At 38.3% G+C, this 12268-nt stretch overlaps 1 protein-coding gene across 1 annotated transcript in view; it reads right to left on the reverse strand.

Annotated features, from left to right (window-relative positions):
* LOC107730226 (CREB-regulated transcription coactivator 3-like) overlaps positions 1-12268 on the reverse strand; it is a 49351-nt gene extending 37083 nt beyond the window's left edge. The window contains exon 1 of the mRNA XM_016540984.1: positions 10881-12268. Within this exon, the coding sequence (XP_016396470.1) occupies positions 10881-11012 (132 nt within the window). The 5' untranslated portion in view covers positions 11013-12268. The remainder of the gene's footprint in view (positions 1-10880) is intronic.

Here is a 12268-nt window from a genome sequence, read left to right on the forward strand (position 1 = left end):
GCGCTCAGTCAGAGAGTGTTCGGCGAGTGAAAATATATCTGAGCTAAACTTATACTTAGCCTCCAACTCACACACTGGCGAGTAAAATCTGAGAATTTATTAGCAATTGGCTAATATTAGACATCGTTTAGTCGCCCAGAGTGAAGATTTAGTCGCATATACGAGTGATTTACTTGCAATGTAGAGGGTTGTAACCTCACTCTAGATTATTGTGTTTAAAAAGATTGGCCATAAAACAACACACCACAAAATACTCCCTCACTCACATCACATAAAAGCACTAAGAAAATGCTACTTCAAACTAGGGCTGTCGCGATAACCGCAATATCGTGCTATTAACGAGCAAACCACAGAGGAATGCAAGAACCGCAGCAACCGTGATTTTTGCGTGTTTTATTTTTTCGTAAGGTTATGCCCTTCTCGTTTTACACTTCATGCATGTGGACTGAATATGAAACAAGTTAGTAATGATAACATAATGTGTACCATGCTGATTTGTACAGAGGCTCCGTAGATTTGCACTTAACAAGCCTAAACAGACAGTGAATGAGAGAGAGATCGACTGAGCGCGTGCGATTACTTGCGTCTGTCCTCCAGGCAGAGTCATATATATTTGTGAAAATAGGTTGTCATGTCCAAGGAAAGCGAAATCTCTGTCTTAGCATCGACGCATAGCTGGTCAGCTGAGCCTTCTAAAGTGGCGCTCAAAGTTAAAATGATCTCAACAGCGTGTTTCCTTATGCCTCTTTGAATGAGTTGTCCTGTCCAAGGAAAGCGAAATCTCTGTCTTAGCATCGACGCATAGCTGGTCAGCTGAGCCTTCTAAAGTGGCGCTCAAAGTTAAAATGATTTCAACAGCGTGTTTCATTACGTCTCTTTGAATGAATGAATCAGCGTTTTTGAACGTGTAGTTGAATGACAGTCCCTTTCCACCACCTTGTGGCGCAACACTGTAACTGCACTGAATGACAGCCCGTCTAGAACGCGTGCGTGCAGGTGGAAATATCAATAGAAAGTCTCTTGTCCAGTCAGATTAGAAGATCAGATTACAACTAGGCTAACTGCTGTACATATAGGCTAACGGTAGCCTAACAATCTTATTGTCAGGTTTATGTTCTGTTATGTGGACCGTTATTTTGTCATTCTCTTCTGTTTACTTCACTTCCTGTTTCAACGCTATTTGGTTTCGGTTTCATTGTCTTCTGAATATGACCTCGTTATATCGTAACATACACACACAAATATATATAAAAAAAATAAATAAAAATAAAAAAATATATATATATATATATGGCGATAATACCGCATACCGCGCTATTGAGCCACTCAAAATTACCGCAAGGGAAATTTCCTCACCGCAACAGCCCTACTTCAAACCCATTGCTGACACTGTTCCAGGCAGACAGCTTAGAAACACGGGCTTGTTAATGAACAAGCACAGATCCTCGCACTCAGCACACACTCTGGGGTCATGGAGAGCCACATCGAGCCTTTCAATGCATGCCGCTATCAAAACAATGACACCCCAGCAGTGGAGCAGCACCAAGCTAATTAGTGAAGCAGAGGATTTCCCTGGGGCAGCTTGCTTAGGCTTATGCTTTTCCTCTCCTGTCAACATCACACATTGTTATTATTACTACAGTACAACCTCCAGAAAGCATTTTCCATTATTTTACATTAAAGGGGTGGTTGATTGTGATTTCACTTTTTTAACATTAGTTAGTGTGTTATGTTGCTGTTTGAGCATAAACAATATCTGCAAAGTTATGAAGCTGAAAGTTCAATGCAAACGGAGATATCGTCTTTTAAAATTCTGGCAGTTTAAATAAATACAAAAACGGCTGGTAGGGACTACAACAAGTTACTTCCCGGGTTCGTGACATCACAAACCCAGATAAACCCCGCCCTCGGGAAAAGGCAGCAAAGGGGGCGAGGCCATGCTGCGCTGCTTTAGAGAAGAGGAAGAGAAAACTAGAGGTGCACGTAAAAATCTATTCATATATGAATCGCGATTCTGTCTTCTAACGATTCGAATGGATTCACAAGTTTCAAAATCAATTTTCTAAAGCAGCGGCTCTTAATACTTGTCATGTCCCCGGTTTGATCACCCTGTGTTTTGTATCTGTCTGCATGTTGTGAACACATGGTGTTTTGTTTTGATCATTCACCATGTACTCTTCTGTGGCGTTCCTCCCTCCCTCTCGTTACCACCCGTATTGCTCATTATTGTTTGATTTCGCTCACCTGAATTCAATGTTCTGTTAGTCTCCTGCTCTATTTATTCCCCTCTTGTGTGTCGTCCAGTGCTAGATCTTTGTTCGCCAACCAGCATATCTAAAAGTATGAGACAACAACAAACAAAAAACATAGGCCTACCATTAAAAGCCGTGCTTGCACAGGTTCTGCACGATCCTCTTCAATAATATCCTCTGCTTCTCAATCGGGCTCAAACTGATAAGCGATATTAACAACACCATTGTTTACAATACAATCGGAGCACATGCCGCTGAGGTGAGGGGCGGGACATTAGACGTGCACTAGAGGCGGTTTAGCCAATCACAACACACTGGGCTAGCTAACCAATCAGAGCCCATCGCCTATTTCTGAGGGCGGGGCTTCATAAAAGCAGGAAATGATCAGCTGTTTCTCAGAGAAGGGACTTTTTTTCTACACCACTACAGAATATCAATACTGTGTTTGTGGAACTAATGGTCACTCTTTTAAACCCTTTGTTAAACGCAATCCACTAAATGTTCACATCCTCATTACAGAGAAAAACTACATTTGAATAAAAATATATAAGAAATGAAATTAAACTAGCTGACTGTATAATTTAGCAACAAAAACAATATCTTGGAAAAAAATCTTTGGTGCACATTATACAATTTAAAAATGTTTATTCCTGTTAACTATTTGTATTCTTACAAAATACATTCATGAAAATGTTTTCATTTTTGAAAAACTTGTCATCTTTGCTGTTTACCTCACATTATGCTATGGAGGCTCTCTTTTATTTATTTATTTATTTGATTCCTCCGTGTTTGCTAAACATTCTGTAATTTATTAGTCGGTATGTAATACAGCATGTAGTGTGTGCCATGCCTCATCTTATTCGTTTTTTGTTAATAAACATTTTGTAAGCTAGTTTGTCATTGTATCTTACTGATTTATTGTTGTTGTGCTTTTTAATTAATAATAACAATGAATCCATCTTTTGTTTTAGTCTTAAAAAAATGAAAGGTGTGTAGATGTATTTAAGCAAAACAGTGACAACAAAATCGCGAATTCAAAGTGAAAGCATCTGAAGCCCGCAGCTTAACACAGCAAAAGAGAAACTCCCATTCACAACATTCAAATCACAAATAATACTACTGATGATAAAGAACGGGTTGAATGTTAACCATTTTCGTTTCCATACAACTATAAACTATAATAAAAGTTCATCAGCATGCATTGAATAATCCCATGTTTCAAAAAATAAAAATAAAAATATTGCGACCAAATCATGTGCACGTGCGACCAGCTGAGAAAGTTAGTTGCAAAAGAGCGACCAGTGGGAAGAATGAGTCTGGAGCCCTGTATAGGCTATACAGTGCATGAAAAGCAAACTGGTGCTCTTCTGTTTCTTTTGGTGTATGACTCCCCCTTGTGTCGTATAAAAAGCACAATAATCGCGGTTGTCTGAAACAACCGCGGTTAGATCAAATAATCGCGATTAGAGGGTTATTTAATTATCGCGACAGGTCTACAGAGCGGTGTGGAATAAAGGTAAATTATGTGAAAAATAATGGGTTTTTTTTTTTAAACGAAGCATTAACACGTTAGACTGCACCCCATAAACACAATCAAGCCTAGGGAAAAAAACTGTGAACCACTCCTTTAAAATTCAACTAAACATTGAGAGTTCTTTGGTTTCCCTATTCAACATTTTCCTCGTGCAGCAGTGCATTAACTTCTGAGTTTTAGTTTTTATTGTTAACTTTCACCAATGAATGTGTGAAAGACTGAAAAACTGTGCTGATATCTAAAAATAACACAGACACCTTGATCCACTACCACTTGCAAAGGCTGGACATGCCAATGTCGGCACGCCTGCAGCTGGATGACTTCCTGCATGCAAACATGTAGTGGGCTTATAGACAACAAGTGGTGTAAAAATGTTGTTTACACATTTCTGTTTATCAAATCCTACTGGAAATGGAAAGAGTCACTACTGCTCTGAAAACATCTGGTCGTTGCCTTATGCCAAATCTCTCCAATACATAAAAACCTGAAGTTGTCAAATCTGTTTCTATAAGCAGACCATCAAATGGCATATTCAATTCTGAACCTTTTTCTTGTTTTAAAAAAATGACAACTGTCTGACCAAATAAAATAAAAAATAAAAAATTTTTAAAAAAGTGTCAAACGATGCCTTTGTTGATACCAGTTTAATGTGCAGACACCATAAATATAATTAAGCCATTTGTAGGTTCTTCATTTCCACAAAGTATAAAGTGTAAACACTGTGGCATTGCTGTTTACTTGAGTGGCTCAAGAGAAATCAAACAATGCCAGAAGCATTGTTAGTCATTTCATCACAGTCAGTAGTACTGATAGATTTTGCTGCTTCCTTTGGGATCACTGCCACACAGGCAACAGTAAATATTCATTTCATTTAAGGATCATTGCTAACAAGGTTTGTTAAAAAGTGCAATTCTCACAATAATCAGTATTTGGCTATCAGCCCATTCCGAATTATGTATGTAGTACTGAGAGGTTTGTGACAGAACACAATGTTTAAAGCTTTTTTTGAACACAAACTTGCTATTTTTTAGCATTTCTAAAATGCAAGCATTTTCCTCCAGGGCTGATTCCATTGTCAAGGCAGATTGTTTGTAAAGAGTTATGACTTTAAACTCTGACACTTACTATAACAAAACCACATGTTCTTGTGCCCTAGAAGAGAAGGCAGCCAAATAATTAACTGGCAGATCATATTCATTCATTCCCGCCTACAGCCTCCACACAGAGACAGTGCGCTGTCTGAGGCAGAGCTGCTCTCTGCTAAAACATTTCCCACTGGTGAAAGACCAGTAGTTAAACCACTACACCTGACTGACATTTCTTAACCCTTCTCTAAACCATACTTTGAAAGCTAAAAAAATCCATTGCAGGCATCAGCAAAAACTAAAACATAACCCAAACTCTAAACTCAGTCATGTCGAGATACAGTACGCACAAGTGTTTTTCCACAACTCACAGTTAAAGGGATAGTTTACCCAAAAATTAAAAATGTATGAAAAACATTACATTTGAACCACTGATGTCACTTGGACTATTTTAACAATGTCCTTACTACCTTTCTGGGCCTTAAATGTGGTAGTTGATTTGCTGTCTATGGAAGGTCAGAAAGCTCTTGGATTTGTGTTCCGAAGATGAACGAAGGTCTTACACCATGTCCTAACTACACGCGACGTCACGCCGCGACACGCGATAAAAGGTATCTTTTCCATGTTAATCTGAGTTTTTGTCCTAACTAGCCGCGACGGCGACACGCGAAATATCTAATTTAGAAACGGTTTCTAATTCCGTGACGTTGCGGCTGGAACAACAACATACAAACTATATGACAGTAGATAATCTCAGGTGATTATGTGCTTTATTCAAAGTTAAATGTCTCTAATATGAGTTTAAATATAATTTTGTGTGACCTTATCCAGATCTTGAAAATAAATTAAAGCAAAGATGTCCGTTAAAACTGTGAACTCACTGCAAACCAACGAGTGTATTCCATAACATAGATGTTATCAGTATGTATGTACATTTAATGATGTTAAAAAGCTTGAACATTTATGAATTAGATTATAAATGTATCCATTTCGTTGCGAGTGCAGTGCGCTTCCAGAGAGAGCCCGCCCACACACGCTTCTGATTGGCTGTGATATTTGATTGATTCTGTCGTGTCGCATCGCGTCTGGTGTGGACACCCAAATTGCTTGTCGCTGGAATCTTGTCTCGTGTAGTGTGTAGTTAGGACACGGTGTTACAGGTTTGGAACAACATGAGGGTGAGTAATTAATGAGAGAACTTTCCTTTTTGGGTGAACTATCCCTTTAAGCACCCTGAATTTGTTCAGCTCTCTCCCTTCAGCTCTCTCATCTTTCACTGGTCAGTCTAAAGCTATAGAGGATGATGTTCAACATTACAAGTGTGATCATGATGTATTAGCGCCTTTAAATGTTTACATGATGTGCATGTAAATGAAACTGAAAATGCAAAGCAGCTCAGCACACTAAAAACCTCTGACATGACCCCTATGTTTACCAGGGTAACCATAAATTCTAACAACAAAGAACCAGTTACTACAGTTCATGTTTAAAATCATAAACTATTAGTGAATCTTCTCAAGGGCATATCTACAGGTGGGCATATTAAATCAGTCAAGTTTTAGCACTCTTCATTACAAGATGATGAAAATACTCACACTGAAGAAAAAAAAAGGTTATTATAAGAAGTGTTTACTAATAAGTTCTTTGGGGAACCCAAAATGTTTCTTATACAGCATTACTGCAAAAACTTTTCGGAATGTTTATTTTTAAGAGTGCTGATTGGTTTTTACATACTCTCATGTTGATTTTTCACTCTTTGGAATACATGATTCTGGTTGGTTAGTTGCTACAACCAGTGGTAAAGTATTTCTGAATTATGATCATTGTCAAGGTCAACACTGTATAACTACCACTATATAACTTGTGTTGTCTAAGATTTATTTGGTAAGCAGCCATGTAATATGCAAGATCATGTACAGTCAACTGGTTACTATCGCCAAACCAACAACCTTGTAAAGCAACCTTGAGTTTTGAAAAGGCACTTTTTAAATGAATATGAAAACTATTATTATGTTTACGATTAAATTCAACAAATTGAATAAGATCTTGAAGGGATCATATAAACCTGAAGGTGGTTATTTTAGAAGAACCTTCCGTTTTAAGGGCCTGATAGCCATGTTGGGTTTAATTTCCAATAACCACTGACTAAATTATGTGAAAAATAATGGGTTTTTTTTTTTAAACGAAGCATTAACACGTTAGACTGCACCCCATAAACACAATCAAGCCTAGGGAAAAAAACTGTGAACCACTCCTTTAAAATTCAACTAAACATTGAGAGTTCTTTGGTTTCCCTATTCAACATTTTCCTCGTGCAGCAGTGCATTAACTTCTGAGTTTTAGTTTTTATTGTTAACTTTCACCAATGAATGTGTGAAAGACTGAAAAACTGTGCTGATATCTAAAAATAACACAGACACCTTGATCCACTACCACTTGCAAAGGCTGGACATGCCAATGTCGGCACGCCTGCAGCTGGATGACTTCCTGCATGCAAACATGTAGTGGGCTTATAGACAACAAGTGGTGTAAAAATGTTGTTTACACATTTCTGTTTATCAAATCCTACTGGAAATGGAAAGAGTCACTACTGCTCTGAAAACATCTGGTCGTTGCCTTATGCCAAATCTCTCCAATACATAAAAACCTGAAGTTGTCAAATCTGTTTCTATAAGCAGACCATCAAATGGCATATTCAATTCTGAACCTTTTTCTTGTTTTAAAAAAATGACAACTGTCTGACCAAATAAAATAAAAAATAAAAAATTTTTAAAAAAGTGTCAAACGATGCCTTTGTTGATACCAGTTTAATGTGCAGACACCATAAATATAATTAAGCCATTTGTAGGTTCTTCATTTCCACAAAGTATAAAGTGTAAACACTGTGGCATTGCTGTTTACTTGAGTGGCTCAAGAGAAATCAAACAATGCCAGAAGCATTGTTAGTCATTTCATCACAGTCAGTAGTACTGATAGATTTTGCTGCTTCCTTTGGGATCACTGCCACACAGGCAACAGTAAATATTCATTTCATTTAAGGATCATTGCTAACAAGGTTTGTTAAAAAGTGCAATTCTCACAATAATCAGTATTTGGCTATCAGCCCATTCCGAATTATGTATGTAGTACTGAGAGGTTTGTGACAGAACACAATGTTTAAAGCTTTTTTTGAACACAAACTTGCTATTTTTTAGCATTTCTAAAATGCAAGCATTTTCCTCCAGGGCTGATTCCATTGTCAAGGCAGATTGTTTGTAAAGAGTTATGACTTTAAACTCTGACACTTACTATAACAAAACCACATGTTCTTGTGCCCTAGAAGAGAAGGCAGCCAAATAATTAACTGGCAGATCATATTCATTCATTCCCGCCTACAGCCTCCACACAGAGACAGTGCGCTGTCTGAGGCAGAGCTGCTCTCTGCTAAAACATTTCCCACTGGTGAAAGACCAGTAGTTAAACCACTACACCTGACTGACATTTCTTAACCCTTCTCTAAACCATACTTTGAAAGCTAAAAAAATCCATTGCAGGCATCAGCAAAAACTAAAACATAACCCAAACTCTAAACTCAGTCATGTCGAGATACAGTACGCACAAGTGTTTTTCCACAACTCACAGTTAAAGGGATAGTTTACCCAAAAATTAAAAATGTATGAAAAACATTACATTTGAACCACTGATGTCACTTGGACTATTTTAACAATGTCCTTACTACCTTTCTGGGCCTTAAATGTGGTAGTTGATTTGCTGTCTATGGAAGGTCAGAAAGCTCTTGGATTTGTGTTCCGAAGATGAACGAAGGTCTTACACCATGTCCTAACTACACGCGACGTCACGCCGCGACACGCGATAAAAGGTATCTTTTCCATGTTAATCTGAGTTTTTGTCGTAACTAGCCGCGACGGCGACACGCGAAATATCTAATTTAGAAACGGTTTCTAATTCCGTGACGTTGCGGCTGGAACAACAACATACAAACTATATGACAGTAGATAATCTCAGGTGATTATGTGCTTTATTCAAAGTTAAATGTCTCTAATATGAGTTTAAATATAATTTTGTGTGACCTTATCCAGATCTTGAAAATAAATTAAAGCAAAGATGTCCGTTAAAACTGTGAACTCACTGCAAACCAACGAGTGTATTCCATAACATAGATGTTATCAGTATGTATGTACATTTAATGATGTTAAAAAGCTTGAACATTTATGAATTAGATTATAAATGTATCCATTTCGTTGCGAGTGCAGTGCGCTTCCAGAGAGAGCCCGCCCACACACGCTTCTGATTGGCTGTGATATTTGATTGATTCTGTCGTGTCGCATCGCGTCTGGTGTGGACACCCAAATTGCTTGTCGCTGGAATCTTGTCTCGTGTAGTGTGTAGTTAGGACACGGTGTTACAGGTTTGGAACAACATGAGGGTGAGTAATTAATGAGAGAACTTTCCTTTTTGGGTGAACTATCCCTTTAAGCACCCTGAATTTGTTCAGCTCTCTCCCTTCAGCTCTCTCATCTTTCACTGGTCAGTCTAAAGCTATAGAGGATGATGTTCAACATTACAAGTGTGATCATGATGTATTAGCGCCTTTAAATGTTTACATGATGTGCATGTAAATGAAACTGAAAATGCAAAGCAGCTCAGCACACTAAAAACCTCTGACATGACCCCTATGTTTACCAGGGTAACCATAAATTCTAACAACAAAGAACCAGTTACTACAGTTCATGTTTAAAATCATAAACTATTAGTGAATCTTCTCAAGGGCATATCTACAGGTGGGCATATTAAATCAGTCAAGTTTTAGCACTCTTCATTACAAGATGATGAAAATACTCACACTGAAGAAAAAAAAAGGTTATTATAAGAAGTGTTTACTAATAAGTTCTTTGGGGAACCCAAAATGTTTCTTATACAGCATTACTGCAAAAACTTTTCGGAATGTTTATTTTTAAGAGTGCTGATTGGTTTTTACATACTCTCATGTTGATTTTTCACTCTTTGGAATACATGATTCTGGTTGGTTAGTTGCTACAACCAGTGGTAAAGTATTTCTGAATTATGATCATTGTCAAGGTCAACACTGTATAACTACCACTATATAACTTGTGTTGTCTAAGATTTATTTGGTAAGCAGCCATGTAATATGCAAGATCATGTACAGTCAACTGGTTACTATCGCCAAACCAACAACCTTGTAAAGCAACCTTGAGTTTTGAAAAGGCACTTTTTAAATGAATATGAAAACTATTATTATGTTTACGATTAAATTCAACAAATTGAATAAGATCTTGAAGGGATCATATAAACCTGAAGGTGGTTATTTTAGAAGAACCTTCCGTTTTAAGGGCCTGATAGCCATGTTGGGTTTAATTTCCAATAACCACTGACTGACTGTACATTATCCATTACAAAGTGCATACAAATAAACTCCCTCCTTTGCACAGCTGCAAATTTACTATACACAAACTTTACATTTCTCACACTCAAAATAATAACTTGCATAAAATGTTTGGAAAGATTTTTTATAGGCAATATTGAGCTGCCCACCTAGGGATAGCATCATAGTAACATCACTGCTGTTTCTGTGCTCATTCTGTCTTGTATGTTGTTGTTTTACAGTAGTGTAGCAAGTATGGCATCTTGGCTGGAAACTATGGTTGCCATGGTGACTTCAAAATCTATCAAAATCATCGGCATTCAAAGAAAAAAATAAGTTTGCAACTTACAGCTCAGGCAAAATATAATTAACAATTGATCAGGTGAAGACTCGTAAATATGATCAGACAAATTGAAGGCATCAGCCCTTTAATGATGTCCATATGAATGTGTGCAGTGTGAATGACAGCAGCCAGGCACTGGCATCCTCATCCCTCCTCATGAGCTCGATGTGTCGGGCATTTTACATTCACTGTGATTCAGTTGCGCATAGGACAAACGTAGGCAGCCGCATTTGATGTATGAAATCGAGGGAGCGAGGTAATTACCAATTTTGGCTGTGCTTACCCTTGAGACGGTGAGGTCTGTCATGAGCTGCTCGAAGGCCCGCGTCTCCTCCGCCTGTTTCTGGTTGTGCAGCGCGATCTTCTCGCTGAACTTCCGCGGGTTGGAGCCACTCGAGCCCGGGGATCCAGACATGGTTGGGCCGCAGAGTTTCGAGATCAACTTCGCAGGGAACTGACGGTTGAATGTTGTCGATATACAAGTCAAATGTGCTTAAGTTGTCCTTCCATGTCTGAAATGCGTGTAAGGGTGCAGTCCAGATGCTTTAGAGAGGTTTGACGAGGTCGCTTTAATGACAAGAGCTTTGCCACCATTAATGAGCTGGAAAACGCGATGAAACCGTATTATTAACAACTTAATGGACTTAATTCAGCTTAAGTGCAAAGTAACGATGATATATAGGAATTCCTTATACGGCAATATTTGTATGAAGGCGATGAGCCGAATTTGCTAAAAGTTTTGTCAGGAAACTGGACATCGCTAAATATTCAAGCGTTTATGACGGTTTCGTTTGGCATCACTAACTTAAACAAGCTCTTGCTTTGTATCGTGGGGGAAATAGGAAAAAATGTGTAATACTGTGCAACGCCAAACAGAAAAGCTTAACGTTAAGTATTTCACTTGGATTTACGAAACAGGTTCAGTAACGACCCTAGCTAGCGAGCTAAATACTTTAGATTCTGACGAGAACAATTTAAATTATGTATATTTTTGTTATTCCGCATAAATATTTAAGAGCCCACCATTATTTATGAATTAAGATAGACAGTTGGTGATATAACTGTCTAAATGTGAGTAATTGATCGATATTGCTCGGTCAGGTACAGGATAAAGTCAGCCGTGACAGCTAACGTTAACCTGCTAATGAGCGATATGACACAATCGAAATATCACAAACGAACCGTAACTTAAATGACAACCAACAGTCGTTCGACTCTTCAAACGGCCCACTTGTATGGTAAATTCAATCAATCTTATTTCACCCAATACTGAACTTAGTTTCGTGAGATTTCAACAAGTGGTCTCGCCAATGTAAAGCTCGTTACGCATTCAAAACTCATATAAACAGGTAAGCGCGACAGCAACTCCGCAGCAAGGTAGCAAATCAAGCTCGGCAATCAGACACTCACTGTCCTGCGGCCAGTGACCGACCGCTGTTGTCATACGAGTCTGAGAAAATGTTTGATGTTACTGATTCGTGAAATGCAGCGGTGAAATCTGATCGTGTAGTCCGCGTGTACTCCTTTGGACTCTCTTCTCCGTGTCCATCATCTAGATCCACCTGAACTGTGATCCACCGTCTCGTGACTCCACGGCACACATTTGTTTTGCCAACTCCGAGTGAAAACAAGCCGAGGAAAAAATACACAAGCCTGCCCCAAAACTGTATA

The sequence above is a fragment of the Sinocyclocheilus rhinocerous genome, unplaced genomic scaffold (assembly GCF_001515625.1).
Source record: "Sinocyclocheilus rhinocerous isolate Xijiao unplaced genomic scaffold, SAMN03320098_v1.1 scaffold368, whole genome shotgun sequence".
Classification (NCBI taxonomy): domain Eukaryota; kingdom Metazoa; phylum Chordata; class Actinopteri; order Cypriniformes; family Cyprinidae; genus Sinocyclocheilus; species Sinocyclocheilus rhinocerous.